The sequence below is a fragment of the Cricetulus griseus genome (genome assembly GCF_003668045.3).
Source record: "Cricetulus griseus strain 17A/GY chromosome 1 unlocalized genomic scaffold, alternate assembly CriGri-PICRH-1.0 chr1_1, whole genome shotgun sequence".
Lineage (NCBI taxonomy): Eukaryota > Metazoa > Chordata > Mammalia > Rodentia > Cricetidae > Cricetulus > Cricetulus griseus.
Window position 1 is genome coordinate 58,136,056 of NW_023276807.1, and position 20,188 is coordinate 58,156,243.

Sequence of the window (20,188 nt, forward strand, 5' to 3'; positions counted from 1 at the left end):
CTGAAGGCACAAGCTCTGCTAGATGCTCTGTGGTGCTGCCATGCGCACACACAAGGAGCAGCATGAGGACAGATCACACACACCTTTATTCCCAACACTCCGGAGGCAGAGAGGCGGATCTCTGTGAGTTCAAAGCCAGCCTGGTTTACAAAGCAAGTTCCAGGACAGAAAGCTGTATCTACAGCTATGTTCATATCAGCATTACTCCAAATAGCTAAAACATGGAAACACACACACACACGCACGCACGCACGCACGCACGCACGCACGCGCATGTACCAAATAAACACACAAGTAAATAAGTAAAATATGTTCTAACAACATTAGCTAAATAAATTTCAAACATATAAGCAAAATTATATTCCACAAAATAACAAAATTCTAATATTCACATTAATGGTGAGATGGCCAGATGGCCAGATGGCTAAGTTGACAAGATAACTTGCTGTGCAAACATAAGAACCTTAGTTCAGATCCCAGCATTTACATAAAAACAGTCAAGCATGGCACACCTGTAACCTCAATACTGTGAGGAATGGAGACAGGAGAATTACTGGGGATTGCTGTCAACAGGGCTACAGGCACAGCAAGAACCTATCTCACAGGAACAAGATAGAAAGTGATAAAGTGGAAGACCCAACATTCTCCTTGAGGCTTCTATTGCCCCCACACACAGCACACAGTCAAATGCATTTGCACACACACATGGACATACACTACACACAGACCATACACACAAAGGAAAAAAATTTATACTAGATAAAGTGTGCCTTTTTCTTTTATGGTCTGAGCAACAAAGTTTATGCTGTTGTTTTTTTTAAGTGTGTACAAGAAGAACATTTTACATGTTAACATTTTTCAAGAGCAAAGGGGCATTTATTAATGGGCCACACCCCACTCTTCTTCCATCACCACAAAGATTCCCCAGCCTGTCTTGAAGTTACTCTGTAAACGTTCCTGCCTGAAGGTAAGTGCTGTGGTTTTAGACATGCTCTACCATACATGGCTCCTCTAATAAAGCAGAATGCAAGTTCAAGAACAAAGCAGACTGTTTAATCTTGCTTCTAATGGCTCCCAGCTCTTTTTCTATTAGGGGTTTCCATGTACTTTTTGTTTGTGTTGAATTTTTTGTTACTCTGTTAGTCTTTTGAGACGGGGTCTCATGTAGCCCAGGTTAACCTCAAACTCTCTATATAGCCAAAGATAACACTGAACTTGTGATCCTCCTGCTTCTACTTCCCAAGTGCTATGAGTACAAGCATGCACCATTAGGACATGTTTTTAACAAACTTTATCACAAAGTGTAGCCTAATAAATGCAGCTGAATATTATCCTACTTGCAGAATCTTTATAGCAAAAGACAGTTTAGCACAGCAATTCTTAGAAACTAATACACTAAAAGCCAAATCCAGATCTCCTCAATTTTTGTGATTCTCCAAAGCCATCGTGTACTCATCTCTCTTCACTATATGTCTGGGCAAGAAATGTTACAATGGGGATGGGAATGTTATTCAGTGGTACAGCACATGCCTACCACGTGCAAAGTTAGAGAAAAAGAAATGCTATATGGAGTATGTCTGGAGTGCACAATTAACTTCTATCTTCCCATTTATTAATTTACTCAACAGAAAGTCAATAAAAGACATATGGAAGGTAGTTCTGTGTGGGGTATTTGTTAAATGACATCAAGAACTCATGAGGGAGTTAGTTGGATAGATGACTCAGTGGTTCAGTGGTTAAGAACATTTGCTGCTCTCCCAGACAACCCACGTTCAATTCCCAACAACCACAGTGAGTGGCTCACAACAGCCTATAAGTGTGTGTGTGTGTGTGCGCGCGCGTGTGTGCGTGCGTGCGTGCGTGCGTGTGTGTGTGTGTGTGTGTGTGTGTGTGTGTGTGTTTCCAGACAGTGTAACTTTGGAGCCTGTCCTGAAACTTGCTTTGTAGATCAGGCTGTCCTCTGCCTCCCAAGTGCTGGGATTCCTCCCAGCCAGCCTGTAACTCTTAACTCTGGCCTCCATGGGTAACTGTATGCTCATGCATGCATACACAAGAACAAATGCTCACAAGATAAAGGGCACTTGCTGCCAGGCCTGAACCTGAGTCCATTTCTTGGGATCAACATGTGAAAGAGCAGAATCTTCTTTCCCAAGTTATCCTCTGACCTCCATGCATGTAGGTATGGCATGCATGTACACATGTACATGCAATCACAGACACACAGACACCCACAATAAATACATTAAAAACAGCACATTTTAGAGAGCATTTCATTGTATGCTAACTTTAAAAATCAATGAAAGAGAAAGAAAAGGGAGGGGGCTGGAGAGACGGCTTAGCAGTTAAAGAGCACTGTCTGCTCTTCCAGGGGACCTGGGTTCAATTCCCAGCAACCACATGGTGGTTTATTACTGTAACTTCAGTTCCAGAGAATCCAATGTCCTTCCTGTCTCCACAGGCACTGTATTCACATGATACACAGACATACATGCAGGCAGAACACCCATACACTTAAAACATTTTTTTTTTCATTTTAAAGCCTTCATTCTATGACATTAGAATAGCTGAGTATCTGTGACTTCTCTTAATCACTCAATTCTATTTCTTTCACAGCATGTGACATCCTTTAAACCTTTGTGTGTGTGGTGTATGCATACACACATGCAAATGAATGAACTTGGAAATAAGCACCCGTGGGCAGGCATCTTTTGCTTTACATTCAGTCACACCTTCAATTCATAGAACAGTGTCAGACACATGTTATTCAATCAACATGTGTTAAATGAGTAAGAAAATGACAGAAAAATAGGAAAGTATGTGAAATACCTACTGTGATCCTTAGGGGGGTGGGGAGGGACAACAACCAATCACATTAGGATAATAGGATGCAGCTACCCCAAGAAACATTCTATTAACAAGGAGTAATCTTTCTTTAAACCAAAAAATAAATTAACTTACTCAGATATATGAAATATGAAAGCAAATAACTGTCACAAAATAAGCATTTATTAGTTTCTTCCTAAATACATATCTGGGAAACATCTGTAGTTTATATCACAACCTCTTGATTAAGTTTAACTGATCTGTTACATACTTACTATCTTATTGCCATGAAACTTCACAATCAAATCTCAGACAGTAAAATAATCTACCAGAGCTGTGCATGGTGGCTCATGCCTTTGGATTAAAAATCTAACAAATAGATAGATAAGTAAATAACAGCAACAAAAATCCACCAGTACACATGGGCTTTAATAAAAACTCTATCTGGCCGGGCAGTGGTGTCGCACACCTTTAATCCTAGCACTTGGGAGGTAGAGGCAGGAGGATCTCTGTGAGTTCAAGGCCAGCCTGATCTAAAGAATGGTTACCAGGACTGTTACACAGAGAAACCCTGTCTCGAAAATCCAGAAACTCTGCCTAAAGTCCTAATCAGCGTGTTCGAATAATCTAACTTTATTTTTTTTTTTTTTAATTTTTGAGACAGGGTCTCACTATATTGTCCTGGCTGGCCTGGAACTGGCTATGTAGATCATGATAGCCTCAAATTCACACAGATATACTGTTCTGCATCTGTCTCCATGTCCCAGCCACAACCCCTGCAGACTGTCTTGACTGTTAATAGCTCTCCCTCCTACATCTGCTTAGTTAGCAGCAACCATGTCTACAGAGAGGGTACCAGGACAGCCAGGGCTACACAGAGAGACCTTGTCCAAAAAAAAAAAAAAAAAAAAGAAAAAGAAAAAAAGAAGAAAAAGAAACAAAATACTTCATGCCAAACACTTTTAAAATATCTCTTCACTAATAATGTCCATTATACATACCAAATATTTATTCATTAATTATAATATTTCCAAATACCTTGCTAATGATTACAGGAAAGAACCCACCAGAAATATACTTGAAGAGAAAAACAAACATAAAAAGATTTCCAATTTCCAGTAAACATAAAAGATTACAAAACTTTACACAAAATGTCTCAACTTACATTTTGTCCCTCTGGTTCTAATTTGGGGATTTTGTGTGACTTGCGCTCTTCAGATCTGGATGCCTCGTGTTTGTTGCTTTTTTTCCTCTTCTCCTTTCTGCTTTCATGCTTTGACTTCGTGTGCCCACTCGCCTGGACTTCATTTAAAAGGTCTCCACAAAGGGAGGACTCAAACAATTCCCTGCCATTCTGGATAGTTTTGGTTATTTTTAGTTTAATCTCAGGTGAGCCTGTCTTCTTTGGAATTACAGTTTGTGGTACCGAAGGAGGAGGTGGGGGCTGTGGAGGAGAAGGTTTTTCCAGAATTTCATGTGGTCTTGTGTTTGGAATCTCTGAGTGGTAATAGTCAGTGGGGCTAAAGTTTCTAACTGCACCAAAACCGTTGGCTGACCCATTGGGATACTGATTATATGGCGGGTATTTGGTTTGAGTTTCATACAAGCTGATCGATGGTGGGTAGCCATTTGTGAGTGGTGGAAGGTCTTCTGTTGTCGGTGGATACTGAAAACCTTGTTGCAAAGTAGCTTCGAAGGGTGTCTGGCCACCATCTTCAACAATGTCACTGTTGTTATCAAAGGCATCCTCCTGGCGGATGTTGGCGGAGTCAATGAGTTGAGGTGGTTGCTGAATTGTGTTTCCCATGATCCCTTGCATGAAAGAGAAGGAGAAATCCATTGTTCTGCTCCAGCATCCTTAACTTTCCCTTTCTCTCATCGAGCCTAAAATTAGAAGAGGATTAAAAAGTATTAAAATTCTAATAGGCAAGAAGACAACCAATCAATAAGTATTATAAAGTGTTTTAAACCTAATTTTGAAATTCAGATATGCAGACATTAAGCCTACATATTTCTGACATAAAACAAATAGGATCTACTATGGAGCTTAGGCTGTCCTTAAACTGGGAGCCTTCTCACTCATCCTCCCAGGTACTGGGATTATAGGAACACCATCACACCCAGCAAATATCTCAGTTACTTTATAACAACTTTATCATGTATAAGTAATTTTAATACATGCATACTTCATATTTTTCTTTGTTTTCTTGAGGCAGGGTTTCTCTGTGGAGCTCTGGCTGTTCTAGAACTCGCTCTGTAGACCAGGCTGGTCTTGACCTCAGAGATCCACATGTCTCTGCCCCCTAGTGCTGGTTCTACTTCATTCTTTAAACGGTTGTATAGTAAACTGTAGCTTTCATCTATGTATGTACTATAAATCATTAGCTGCTTACGAACATGTCTACAGAAAACTTTTGGAGGCACAGTCTCACTATGTGGTCTAATCTGTCCTCAAACTCATGGTCCTCTTACCTTTGCCCCTGGGTTAATGGGCTTATAGGCAAGTACTACCACATACAGCTAGGATGTTTCCTTCAGCAGGGGATACTATTATGCCTGTTATCCCAAAGTTTGAGGTAGAGATAGAAGGATCTTGAGTTGGAGGCCAAACTGAGCTATATATAAGGAGACCCTGTCTCACAGAGGGGAAAACAAAACAAAACAAAAAACTTCAAATTATAAAGCTGTGCATATATCTATTCATACAGGGAAGATTTAAAAACTATATCTAACTGCAAAGCTGTTCTATGGACCTTACTATGTCAATTTATAATCATATTAATAGTGTGTAAAGATATCTAATTCTCTACACTGCTGGCCATTATCTAGTTGTTTTTAAAAGTGGTATATATATAGGAGATTCATTATAAAAAGCACATGCCAATGTCCTACTCTTGAAGAGTCCAACTTAATAAAGTCTCGGGGGGGGGGGGTCCACAGCATAAGTGTTTTAAGATCACATCCAGCTGATTCTTGAGGCAAGTCCTTTGTTATATCACTGCAGCTCACCACTATATTTATTATACAAATATGCAATGTGTCTAGAAGGTATTTGAACATGCACACTAGGTATTAATGTTATAATGTAGATAAAAATCTGCAACAAGAGCATCCTGTCTTGTCAGAAGGTTGGACAAGACCACATCCAAGATACAGGATTAATGAATAGTCCATATATTACTTCTACATTTTCATCTACAGAGCAAACAGGTTTTTATTACCATATTAGCTCTGATAAGCTGATTTTAGCTGTTTGAAGAATTGTGAAGGCTTCTGATGTTAGTATTCAGTATCAGTAATGGCCTGTCCTTGGGGTTCTGACAGGATACGCCCTCAGCTGCAGCCACTAAGAGCACCACCTGTACATATGAACTATGTTCTCTTTTAAAAGGGCCCTGCCCACCTCCCATCTCCCTTCCCCCCCCCCCCCGCTCCCTCCCACCTCTTCATTTTCCCTTCTTCTCCCTCCCCCCCCATTTCCTTTCTCCTCTCTCTTGCTGCTCTTGACTCTGAAGGCCAGTTCCCCCCTCTCCTTTCCCCTTTTTATGATCTCTTTCCCTAATAAAAAAAACCCTCTGCTTGAACCCTGTCTCATTGCATCTTTCTCTCACACGCTGTTTTTTCTTAAATTACAACATCTGAGGCATACAGACCAGTTCAATTCTATGATTAATAAACAGTGTCTACCATCTTAGTTCGAGTAGTGTCTAATACTGAATTGTGTTTCCCATGATCCCTTGCATGAAAGAGAAATCCAAACTCAAAATAGCAAATCAGAAAGGAAAAAAACCCTAACGATATACCTTGTGAACTATATCCATCACTCATACAGCTGCTGTTTGTTGTACTGCAAGCAAACAAATAACTTGGAGACTTTTTAAAATTGCAAACAAAAATAAAAAGGCAAATGATGGCCAGGTGTGGTGGCACACACCTTTAATCCCAGCACTTGGAGAAGCAGAGGCAGGCATATCTTTTAGGTTCAAAGACAGCCTAGTCTACACAGTAAGTTCCAGGACAGCCAGGGCTATTTACGGAGACCATCAAAACATAAAAAGAACAAAAAACAAAGAAATGCATAGGACTACTAAATCCAATGGGCAGAATTGCTCTCTACTGAGGCAACAGATGGAGAGCAAGCAACATTCTCTTTTTCTATCTCCTTTGGGCCAGGTATTTCATATGTTATCTCATTTACCCTTCGTAACAATCCGCTGGGTAGTTAGGTATTGTGATTCCCGTATAAGAATGTGAAGGTCTGAGTAAGGGGTTAAGTGGCCTGCCTAAACCACAAAGCAAAGGGTAGCAGTGGATTGAATACAGACAGGTTCATGTGCCTCTAAAGCCTATAGTCTTTAGCACTATACTATTTCCTCCTTCAAGCTATCAGTTTCTAGAGAATTCATTCTTTTTGTTCATGTGCTTTATTCCCGACAACTGTCAAAATAGCAACTCTTCTAATGACTACTACTATTGTTTAAACAGTGCTTTATATAAAGTTCAACATGAAAGCCTCCCAGGAACCTTTCCCCAGATTTTATCTCTTATGACATATGGAGAAGTAGGGGCAGAGAGAATTGAGACAAACAAACACAACTCCATCAACTGACTATTAAGTGTCAACTCAGCTGGCTCCAGATCTGTGCCCCCAGCTAGCACATTCCATTCATTGACAGCGCTAAGTATTAGGAGCAATGTCTTAGGATACAGAACAAGCATAGAGACATTTCTGCAATCTGATCCTTGATTAAAAACAAAACAAAAACATATAGTTCACAGCAACAGACATAAGATTCTCCTAGTTGGCTGCAGCTGTCAACTTGGAAATAGCCCAGAGTTAGCTGAGAGTCTCATTGGGGGGACTGCCTTCATCAGACTAGCCTATGGGCATGTCTGTGGGCATTTTCCTGATGGCTAACTGATACAGGAAGGCCCAGCCCACTCTGCGAAGTACCATTACTAGGCAGCAGGCCCTGTGCTGCTTAAGAAAGCTAACTGAGGAGTATATTAGTTAATAGCATTCCTCATGGCTCCCGCCTAACTTCCATCAAAGACGGATGACCTGAAAGTATAAGATGAAACAAACCCTCCTCTCCAGAACCACGTTGCTTTTGGTCACAGTTTCTATCACAGTAACAGAAGAGCAATCTAGAAAGGACGACTTCTGACTGTTACCACACACAGAGCACTGCACAGATGGCAATAAAAACTTTCCATTGATACTTCAACTTAAAGGTATGTTAAATATTCACATCCAACAAGATGCAACCTGTATTTTTAGTTGTGATCACTGTCATAGATGACATAAGCTTCCAAATGAGTCTCCCAAATCAGTCTACAGTTTTCAGATACATTTGTTAAGACTCAAGTTTCTATGCTTTGCACTAATACCAAACAAAAGCTATTAAGAATTTTGACATTTTTCTTATTTTCCCTGCTCTATCCCTAACTACAAATATTTTGTTTTAGTTTGAACTGAAAAGTGACATGACCATCTTATAATTGCATGGGGAGTTACAATGACAAGAGTATTTTTTTATGAGTACTGAGAGTGCTAGGGATCACACTCGAGGCCTGTGTACCCTGAGGCCTGCGTACCCTAACATTTGCTCTACTACTGAGCTACATTCCTAGTACTATAAGCACTCTTAGTATAAGATATTATAGTATAATACTATAAGTATTCCTAGTACTATGTTTTTAAATTGTGTGTGTGCATACACACACATGTGCATCTTGTGTGCACACATGTGATTCAAGTGCCCATAGAGGCTTCTAGATCCCCTGAAACTAAAATTACAAGGGGGCTGGCTGTAAGCTGTTCAAGATGGGTGCTGGGAACCAAACTTGGAGCCTCCACAAGAGCAGTCAGTGCTCTTAACTTCTCAGCCATCTCTCTAGCCCCCAGTGTGCATTCTCACTTCATCTGCAAAACAACCCTGGAAGGCTGCCAAGGCAGATGTGCATTAGCTCCACTTGCTAGATAATTCCACTGAATACCGGAGATGTCGATTTTCCCAGGGCCACAAAGCTAATTAGTGATTGGCTTGAAGACTAGGTTTCCTGCTTTCTAATCTTGTGTTCTTTTTCACAGTTTCTTTGCCAGAGAGAAAATGATGCCATAAGGACAACCATACTTTAACCTCAGGAGTCACACATTCAGGACTGAAGGCAGGCCTTTCCCCACTCAACTTTGCTTCCCCATCATTTTGTCATGGATTCTGTCCTTTTTTGCTTCCCATATTACAAATCATAGAATCATAAGTGACTTATTCTTCCTTCCCTGTTAAATCTCAAAACTAGTTTGAACAAATCCTATAGTTTCTTCTTTAAGTTTTGTTGTCTGAGACAGGACCTCCTTATGTTGCCCTGGATAGCTTGGAACTTGCTAAGTAGCCTAGGCTGGCCTTGAACTTAGATATCCACCTGTTTCTACCTCCTGAGTGCTAAAATTAAACGTATGCATCACCACGCCCAGCAGTTCTTCTTTTAAAATCTGATTTATTCTTTGACTTATAATTTCAAAACACAAACCAGCTCTCAGGACTATGATCATTGGTTTTTCAAGATATCGCTTTTGTTTTGTTTTGTTTTTAATGTAGACCAGGATGACCTGGACTGAACTCATAGTAATCTTCCTGCCTCAACCTCCCAAAAGCTTCAATTACTGGCTATCTGGATATGTCTTGCCTCTATCTCTTCTTCACAGCAGCTAGAAAAGTTCTTGAAATCAGACTTCTATAAGTCTAACTCCAAACATAGAAATACTATAGCTTCATAATTTAGCAAGTCTCCTCCAGGCCTTTCAAGGGGTTCTATAACCTTTTGCCCATCAATCCAAACAACATGTGCTTGAAACACTTTTCCAAGCATCCAAGGAGACACACAGCTCTCAATTGTAGACTCTCTTTCTCATCATACTTAACTCTATCAAGCAAATAATATTTTCATTTCACACAAGAAAAGATTAAAAAAAGAAATCAAATGACTTTCTCTCAGTCAGTGCAGCCAGCAGAAGCTGGATGAAATGGTAAAGCTCAGATCTCACACAGTAGCAGCACTGTCTCTGCAAGTGCCTTCACTGTTCTACTGTGGAAACGTCTCACTTTCCCCTAAACACTCTACGTGTAACGCAAATGCCTGTGGAAGGCACTCCTCGCATCTGAAAGTCTCAGCTGGTACTCTATCTAAATCTGTCCTTCCACTCTTCCTTCCAAAAGAAGCTCCATCTGTTAGCTGTCCAAGCAGGAAGCCTTAGAATCACAGAACATCATTTGAGTTTTATTCCCTACATATGTAACTCAATCGTCTATGTCGTCTCATCTCTTGAAGACCTCTCAGCTTTCTTATTCCATAGCTACTGTTCTGGGTTCAATGTGAAACTAACCCCCAAATGCTCATGTCTTTAAGTCCTTGGTTCCCTCCAGGTGGCTTTGGTTCAGTAAAGTGTGTGTGTGTGTGTGTGTGTGTGTGTGTGTGTGTGTGTGTGTGTGTGTGTGTGTGTTTTTAGAAGGTTCAGTCTTCTTGGAGAAAGTCATTCCTGGGAGGATAAATCTCTCTCTACCTCCTCCAACCACCCCCTCTCCCCCCTTCCCCATCCTCCCCAGTTCCCTCTCTTTTTCCACTCCCCAATGTACAGCATGCAATCAACACCTGTTGCATGTTCTCCCCACCATGAACAGGAGCTGCTCCCACCAATGCCTTCTCCACCATGATGAATGGACCCTTTCAAACTACGAGCAAAAATAAAGCTTCCTTCCCTTAAATTGCTTCATGTCAGGCACTTGGTCATAACAACAAGAAAAGTAACTAATAGAGATACCTTCCCAGCCTCCTGCTTCTGCTTCTTCATAGTCTATTTTCCCTTATAACTTCACTCTTAAAAGCAAATCCAATCATACAACTTATCCTCTCAAAATCCTTGAACACAACATGGAAAATGAACTATTACTACAATCAGCAATGATGGCTCTCATAAATGTCATTCTGAAAGTTGTGGGTGTTGCTTAACTGTTAATACAGCAGTTGCCTAGTGTGTGGTCTCAATGAAAATGGCCCCTATAAGCCCACACAGGGAGTGGCATTATTAATGGTGTAGCCTTGTTGGAGGAAGTGTGTCACTCGGGGTGGGCTTTGATGTTTCAAATACTCTAACCAAGCTCATTGGCTTTCTCTTCCTGATGCCTATGGATCCAGATGTAGAACTCTCAGCTCCTCTCCAGCACCATGTCTGCCTGCTGTCTGCCTAAACACCACCATGCTTCCTGCCATGATGATAATGGGCTCCACCTCTGAACTATAAGCCAGCCCCAATTAAATATTTTCCTTTATAAGAGTTGCCATGGTCATGGTGTCTCTTCACAGCAATGGAAACCCTAAGACACCTAGCATGCACAAGATTCTGGTCTATCTACAAGTCACAGGTACAGGGAGAAAGAAATGAAGGTACTATATTCTGTTTAGTTTTTTGTGGGTTTTGTTGCTGTTGTTTCGAGACAAGGTATTATAACGATAAATCTTTCTGCCAAGCGCCTGAGTTCCACCCGCAGTGTTAGGGCCCCAAATAACACACAGTGACTTATATTAGGTACAATGCTGCTGGCCATATGACTAAGATTTCTTATCTGCTAGCTCAGTCTTAATTATCAACCATAATCATAAGACTTATCTTATGGAGGACGCCAGTGGAATGTGTCCTGTCTTCCTAGGATCACATGGTGGCTCCAGAGCAGAGAGCAGGAGGAAGAGGAAGAGCAAGAGGACGATTTCCTTCTTGTCTCTGCTTATTATATCCTGAGTCTGCCTGCTATGACACTTCCTGCCTGGATCTCTTTACTACATTTCCCAGAATCCTCCTTGACTCCTAGCCCCACCTATCTTGCTTTCCTATCGGGCAATAGTACTTTATCAACCAGTAAGACAAACATATACACAGAAGGACGTCCCCCATCATCTCCTCTTTACTGTCTAAATAAAAAGAAGGGTTTTATTACCATTTATAACCAACCCCATTTAAATGAAAACAAACATTTATTAACAATATTTGGGAATTTGGGCATCATTCATTCCAAACTGCTTCCTGCTGGTTGGGGACAATGTCCATACCATGGGGGTCATAATAAAACACAGAAATCTGGCCAGGTCCTTGTTTTTGTAGTCTGCAAGGCTGTATTGTTTCGGCTGTTTTAGATGTTGGATCACCTGGGACACTGTTTCAGGGGGGTCTTGCTTCATCAAACCAAATTAGTCTGGAAGGAATCCATAGCTTTCCATTTTCTGTGGAAACACAAGCAAAAACTCTTTTCCCAAGTAACCTGTCCTTATATTTAAATTTAGAAGTCAAAGAATTTTTAAAATATATAAGTTGGATTAATTTAGAAGCATTGATAATCAAATGTCTGTTAGCAATTGTTGCTCCCTCCTCAGCAATCAAACAATTTAAAGACAACAATATAGTATATAGTATCCAGACTCTCTGTGTATTTTCCATCTTTACATGGCTTTTTCATTACTCTATTTCTTTTACTTTTATTTTTTTCCTTTTATGAGACAGGGTTTCTCTGTGGAAATCTGCCTGCCTCTGCTTCCTTTAGCAAATCCTACGGGCGTGTACCACCACCATGAGATTCTCTCTCTCTCTCTCTCTCTCTCTCTCTCTCTCTCTCTCTCTCTCTCTCTCTCTCTCTCTCTCCCTTTCTTTTAGACACAGTGTAAACCTTAAGAGGTTTTTCTTCAACTGAATCTGTCTTTATTGTAAATCTTTACCTTTTTCTGGCCATGCAGTCTTTTAACTGTTAAACAACATTGCTAAAGTTAAAGCAGCAGCATTTTTAACCGCTGTCTTTCCAAGATGGCGGGGGTACGTTTACCACAAGACTGAGAGCTGTGCTCACTGCCTTGGTCTATACTGCCATCAAGCAGCAGGCTGCCCGCTTGGAGATGTGGTCACTGCTACTGCCAGTTGTGTGGGGCATGAACCCACGACCCTGATATTAAGAGTCTTATGCTCACCAGGCAGTGGTGGCACACACCTTTAATCCCAGCACTCAGAAGGCAGAGGCAGGCAGATCTCTGTGAGTTCAAGACCAACCTGGTCTACAAGAGCTAGTTCTAGGACAGCCTCCAAAGCAGAGAAACCCTGTCTCGAAAAACCAAAAAAAAAGAGTCTCATGCTCTACTGACTGAGCTAGCCTGGCCTCTTAAAAGGAGCCCTGTGTTTTTTTTTTTTTCCACTTATGCTGAGTCAGGAAACCTCTCTTAAAGGAGCGGCTCAGAGTCTCTGCTTGTCACTGGCAAAACAGAGACCACCTGAGAAAATGATGTTGCCAAAAAGTCATGCTTGTCTCTGTTCTTTTGTTGCTAAAATCCCGTATTAAGCTTTTGTGAAATTTTTTATGTGGAAGTTTGTAAAACCCACAGTTCTGATGCCACTTTGTAACGATAAGTTTTTATGCCAAGCCACCTGAGCCCCGCAGCCATGTGGGCCACCAAAAGAACACACAGAGACTTATATGGTACAATGCTGCTGGCCAATGATCAGGGTTTCTTATCTGATAGCTCAGTCTTAATTATCAACCATAATCATAAGACTTATCTTATGGAGCATGATGGCAGAATGTGTCCTGTCTTGCCGGGATCACATGGAGGCGCCAGAGCAGAGAGCAGGAGGAAGAGGAAGAGCACAATTTCCTGCTTGTCCCTGCTTATATCCCGAGTCTGCCTGCTATGTCACTTCCTGCCTGAATCACGAGACTTCTCTTTACTACATTTCCAAGAATCTTCCTTGACTCCTAGTCCCGCCTAACTTGCTTCCTCATTGGACAACAGTACTTTATCAACCAATAAGATAAACATACACAGAAGGACTTGGCCTAGTAAGGTATCACTGTATAGCCTTGACTAGCCTGAAACTCATTGTGTAGACCAAGTTCACCACCAATTCACAGGGATCTACCTGCCTCTGCCTCTCAAGTGCTAGAATTAAAAGGGTGCATCTCCATACACCTGCCATGGTTTTGTTGTTGCTGTCTACTTTAGTAAACAGTACTGCTAACATGTAGAACAGGAACAACATGGGCAGTACCCAGAAAGCCTCGGCATCTACCAACACTCCCCATTGCTACACTCACTGGCTTTTTTAAAGTGCCTCAAATGTGCCATGTTCATTCTTGTAATCAATTTTTTTTATTAAAGACTTACTTATTTTTAAGGTGTACTGGGTGTTTGCCTATGTATGTCTTTGCACTACATTTATGCAGTGTCCAGAAGAGGTCTTTGTATCCTCAGAAACTGGGGCTACAAAAAGATTATTAGCTGCCAAGTGGGTGCTGGGAACTGAAACTGGGGACTCTGGAAGTGCAACTAGTGCTCTTAACCACTGAGTCATCTCTCCAGCCCCATTTTCTTGAGACAGGAACTCACTATACAGTCCAGAGTGGGCTTGAAATTGGTCATCCTGGGGGGCTGAGATATAGAAATACAGTGCTATACTAGACTTGTGTGATCAGATTCTTAATTTTTTTTTTATGTGAACATGTTTGGGTGTATGCAGGTACCAGTGTGAGCATATGCGTGTGAGCATACATGTGGAGATGAAAAGTCAACATTTGATGTCTTCCTCAATTACATGCCACCTTATTTTTTGAGACAGAGTTTCTCATTCATCATAGAGCTCATGACTAGTTGGACAGTAGGCAACAGAATCCTTGTCTCTGCCACCTCAACACCAGGATTACTGGTATGTGCTGCCATGCCTAGCTTTTTATATGGGTGTTGGAGAACTGAACTCAGGCTATCTTGTGTGCTCCACAAGCACTTTACTGGCTGAGCCATCTCCTCAACCTGTAATCACAATTGTTTTAAGTGTGCTGCTTTACCTGTCTGGACCATCCATCATCCCTCAGTGGGGCCTTCTAAGGTCCACTACATAGTCTCCTTAGGAAGCCTACTTTTTCTCCTTCATGGTACTTAGCATGATACATATTATACAAAGGTGAGGTTGTTCTCTTAAGAATTCTTCTAATAATTATCTACTCCCACTTACTGAGCTATTTAATCTAGAAGAGACATTCAACATTGTTCTGAATGTTCAATAAATGAATGAATGAAAAGGGCTGGAGAAATGGCCCAAGGGTTGAAAGCACTTGTTACTCTTGTAGAGGACCCAGGTTTGGTTCCCAGTACCCACAGAGTGGTTTGCATCCACCCATAACTCCAGTTTCAGGGGATCTAACACCTTTATCCTTCAAGGGCACCAGGACCACAAGTGTGCACAGACATACATGCAGGCAAAACACTAATGCACAGAAAATAAAATAATAAATCTAAAAAAAAAGAGCTTTTAAGAAAAATCAGTGATTAGAAGAACTCCCACCTTAAAAGACTCAACTGTTATACCTCCATAGCCTGCCAATTTCTTAAGTATACTAGCCTTCAACCTTCAACATGACTCACTCACCCAGAAGCTAACTGCATGATAAAAATGTGATATGCTCACTGTAATAGAACACCTCTCACCTAGGTTATGTTGTCAACTACTCTTGCACAAAGTACCAGGTAATTCAATGAGAAAGGACAATGACTTCAACAAGTAGGGCTGACTAGAATCCCTGGATGAGTTGGGAACCTCAATCTTTGGTGTTTATAATAAACAGAAGTAATTAAATTATACAAACCAAAACAAAAGTTAAAATTGTAAAACTTCCAGAAAAAAAATACATGAGAAAATGTTAGGCAAAACATACAAGCATTGTGGCCCAGGAAAGAAAAAGACAGATAAAATGAACTTCAAAACCATTAAGAAACAAAGAGGTAAATGATAGGCAAAAAGAACATATTTTCAAAGCATATCTGACAAAGGGCTTTATTGCAGGAACTAGTTTTGAGTTTGGGGCAGACTATATGTTTGAGAGAAATGAACCTCACACTGTTGTACAGGTCTGTCTCTAATTGGTAGGTGGATGCAGCCCTCAGTCTCCCAAGTGCTAGGACTCCAGGCCTGTGCCACCATGACAGGAACAACTTCATATTACTCTAGGACATGAGTGCTCACTAAAGGTTTTCAACGAAAATGACTTAACTGAAACAACAGTTTAAATATGTCAGTCTAGATTACTTATTAATTAAAAACAGAAAATATTATCATGGAGATTGTAGTAGTTACTTTTCTATTATTTGACAAAATATGACAACCAAGACAGCTTATTTGAAAAAAAAAAAAGCAGTTAATTGGGCTTATGGCTTGATAGGGTTAGAGGCCACAATGGTGGAGCAAAGGCATGGAGTCAGGAGTAACTGAGAGCTAACATACAGATCCACAACAGGAGGCAGAGAGTAGCTCAGAGTCTTTCGAAACCTCAAACCCAACACCAGTGACAAACCTCCTTCAGTAAGCCACAAACAGTTCCACCAACTGAGGACCAAGATTTCTATCACAATCAAACCACACAGCGACATGTAACAGCTGCCACTTAAACTAAGTTCCTACCAAATATTAACCACAGTGAGATATCCATATTATATGGCTCAGACTATGATAGGCCAACACATCATCTTTGAAGTATTCTTTCCAAGGTTAAGACAAATCTAAGAAATAAATAAAACATGGCTCCTGCAAGATGGTCCTCAGTTGACGGTGCTAGCTATGCAAGCCTGACAGCCTGAGTTTGAGTCCCCAGATGCCACATAAAGGTGAAGGAGGAAACTGACTCCACCAAGTTTTCATTTCTCTCTAAACCTGTATGTACACACACACACACACACACACACACACACACACACACACACACACACACGCAGACATATATGTGTAACATCTACACAGATATATAGATAGATAGACAGACAGACAGAAAGATAGATGATAGATAATAGAGACTGCATGTACATAATGTGTGTTGTAACTTAAGAGTCAGTGTGTGAGATAAAGATGCCTTTCCACAGAGCACACATGAAGAGGTTTTTTGTTAGGGGAAAGGGAATGAGAAAAGGAGGGAAGGGAGAGAGGAGACCAGCCTCCGGGGACAGGAGCAGCAGAAGAGAAAAGGGGAAACGGGAAGACAGGCAGAGAAGCAGAGAGAGAGAGAAAGAGGGACACACACAGAGAGAGATGGGAGGTGGGCAGGGCCCTTTAAAAGGGAACATAGTGAATGTGCACAGGTGGTGCTCTTCATGGCTGCAGCTGAGAGCGTATCCTGTGAGAACCCCAAGGACAGGCCAGTACAGATGTCTGAATACTAACAATGCTGAGGTTTTTTTGTATTAAATAACCAAATAGGGGCTCATCTCTGTGAGAGAATAAATGTTTCTCTTTCTCTCAGCAGTCATTATTTGCCTGTAGACAGTTTCTAAGAATAGGATTCTTCTTTGTTCACATGTCTATCAGTATTGTCACTGTTTGGGCAGCCATATATTGTTGTGTTATCATGGGTGCAGCTTCCTTGTCATTTCGAGACACCATCTTTTTTTGCTTATAATTTTGTTTGTGGTACCGGTATCAAACACAGGTCCTTACACATGCTATACTACTACTCTATCTACATCCACAGCTGCAGCTAATAATTTTCAGGAGTATAATAATGCTAGTCTAACTTACGAGAGAATTCCTTATTCTTAGGAAACCCATGTCTTTTTCTTTTTTTTTTGGTTTTAGTTTTCGGGCAGACTGGATGTGAGATTTATTACTAAACATGATTTGGTGGGGGTACAGGACAACACAGTAGAAGCCTGAGGAGTACAGGTTTGCCACTTGTCAAGGGCACCATGAGTGGGTTTATATTTGACCCCACAGCCAGGGAACTAACTCACACTTGGCTCGACCCAGGGCCTCAATCACATGTTCCTTAGTCTGCAGTTTGGTGTGGATGTATGTGAAGACTTGCTCACTGTGCCCTGGGGCTCCCTCCCCAAAGGCACCACAGATACCTGTCTAGAGCTTAGTTTAATGACAACATTGAGATCAGACACACTCGAATAGTTGCCAGGAAATTGTCTCCAAGATCCCTTAGGGCAGCCCATGCAGGAAAAAGGCAGTATGTACTACTAAGGACAATGCTGTTTGCAGCCACTGCATACAAGGCCTCCATCAAAAAAGGGACCTGGTCAGCTTAAGTGGCTGTAGCTTGCTTCCTTCCTTCCTTCCTTCCTTCCTTCCTTCCTTCCTTCCTTCCTTCCTTCCTCCCTTCCTTTCCACCCTCCTCCCTTTCTTTCTTAATTTAAGGCAAGGTCCCATTAAGTAGTCCTGGCTGGCCTATAACTCACTGTATAGATCAGGCTAAGCTTGAATCCAGAAATCCACTTCCTTCTGACTCCAGAGTGCTGGGATTGAAAACTGATGCCACCACACACAGCTCTCCTTTCTTAAGGCTTTTAATTTTTTAAAGTAAAAGTTGAGAAAACAGTTTGATTTTTATATTTGTATTTTGTATGCCCATATGCACACATGAGCACATGTCAGAGGACAACTTTCAGGAGTTGACTCCCTCCTTCCACTGTATGGGTCCCACAGAGCAAATTTATATTTGGTAATAAGTGCCTTCACCTGATAAGCCATCTGGCTAGTCCATGAACCAGTTTTTGTTGTTTTGTTTAGATGGGGTATCACTAGCTCTGGCTGGCCTAAATCTCACAGACATCCACCTGCTTCTGCCTCCCTAGTGTTGGAATTAAAAGCATGTGCCACCTACACCCAGCAAAAAGTCTGCTTTTTGACAATCCTTTTTTCAATGTATTTTGGAACTACTGTGTCATTCTATAATGGTTTTTATGCCAGGCAGCAACCTGAAAACGGCAGACATGTGAACTGATGCCTCACAAAAGAAGGCCCTTCTGTGTTGACTGGCACACACTGTTGGGCTCAAAGCCTAACTATAAGACATGTGGACCTATGATTTTAGGCAGCGTTTTCCAGACCCTTAACCTTCTTTAGCTTCCTTTTCTAGAGCCTGTGTCTACCTTCCTTGTACAGGGTTGTTGGCAGAATTAACCGTTAGTCCTCAAACAACACTTAGGATGGTGCCTGTTTGTGGTTTGCCCTCAGAGCCTCTTCCCTATTATTTGGCACAATATTGGATACAAAAGAACTAGTAAAAAGAGAAAAAGAAAAAAGATCCGACCTAAAGCACTTACAATATACTTTTATTTTTAATTTTATGTTCATGAATATTTGCCTGCATGTATGTATGTGCACCATATGGATGCTTGATAACCACGGAGGTCAGAAGAGGGCGTCAGAGCCCTGAGAACTGGAGTTACAGCTCTCTTAATCACTGAGCCATCTCTCCAGCCCTTACAACGAACGTCTTCAGTAAGACTCATAAATAGCAGGAAGCAGTTTGAAACAAAAGGCAACCAAAAATCAAACTGTTTGCCACTGTTATCAAAAAAGACATTTGAGGAAGAAAAATAATGTGAAGAAAAGAGATACTGAGGCCACAAAAGGCAGGCTGGGGAACTTAGGGAGTTTTTCCACCCACTGCATTAAAACCATTCTGTACAAATAATTTAAAATTCTCTCATCTTTGCGTTCTAAATAAATCCAGACAAGGTCAGTACACCTAAGATGGCCTTTCATCTTGAGACTGAGTGTCCTAGGACTCACTCTGTAGATCAGGCTGGCCTCAAACACAGAGATCCACCTGCCTCAGCTCCCCAATACAAAGCTTTCATGAGTTGTTTCTACTCAAAATGTAATGCTACCATTAAGTTATAAATGACGGTAGAGCTTTTGGAAAAAAAAAAAAAAAAAAAAAACCCACAGGGTTCTAAGAACCTGACTACACCTCTGCAGCACCAAAAAGGAAATGAGTAACAATGTTTACCCTCACAAAAAGCAGCTAGAATTGATAAGCATCTCATCCATTTCCCAGAGATGAAAGACAATACCGGAATTTGGCACAGTAACCTCAATAGAAGGCCAATCTTTCAAACAAAATGGATCCTGCTTGAAATTTTTTATGGGGAACTACAAACAAACTTCCAAGTGGAAGTGGTTGCTTCGTTTGTCTTTCGATTATCCTACCCTCTGAGAGAACAAACACCAGAGTACAAGACTTTACTATTTTGCCAACAAATGAACTGCTTTCAATGATATCTTATATGCACATATACAAAAATCTGGGTAGAAATATCTAATTTCTGACTAAAATTTGGGCATTTTTCTCTCGGTTTGTAAAACAGATTTTTCAGCCCATTATATCTCCATAGGCTCTATACAATTTTTTGCAGTTTTCCTATGGCTTTTTAAAAGACATTTCGACAATATCAAAGTTTTAAGGTTTGAAAGAACTTCTACTAAGCTTCGAGTAGTGATGCATGCCTTTAATCCCAGTGCTTACAAAGCAGGTGAGTTCCAGGCCAGCTTGGTCTA

General features: G+C 41.0%; 1 protein-coding gene and 1 non-coding gene across 9 annotated transcripts in view; both read right to left on the minus strand.

The window, feature by feature from the left end:
• Nsd3 (nuclear receptor binding SET domain protein 3) overlaps window positions 1–20,188 on the minus strand; it is a 110,128-nt gene that overhangs the window by 69,544 nt on the left and 20,396 nt on the right. For all 8 annotated transcript variants that reach the window (XR_004772576.1, XM_027395351.2, XM_035453375.1 and 5 more), the window contains exon 2: window positions 3,989–4,707. Coding sequence is in view for 7 of the 8 variants with exons in the window: in XM_027395351.2 (XP_027251152.1) it covers window positions 3,989–4,663 (675 nt within the window). In the remaining variant the exon portion in view is untranslated. The remainder of the gene's footprint in view (window positions 1–3,988; window positions 4,708–20,188) is intronic.
• Window positions 17,807–17,941, minus strand: LOC113833467. Its single transcript, XR_003481158.1, has one exon. It is a non-coding gene; the product is annotated as a small nucleolar RNA SNORA70 (small nucleolar RNA).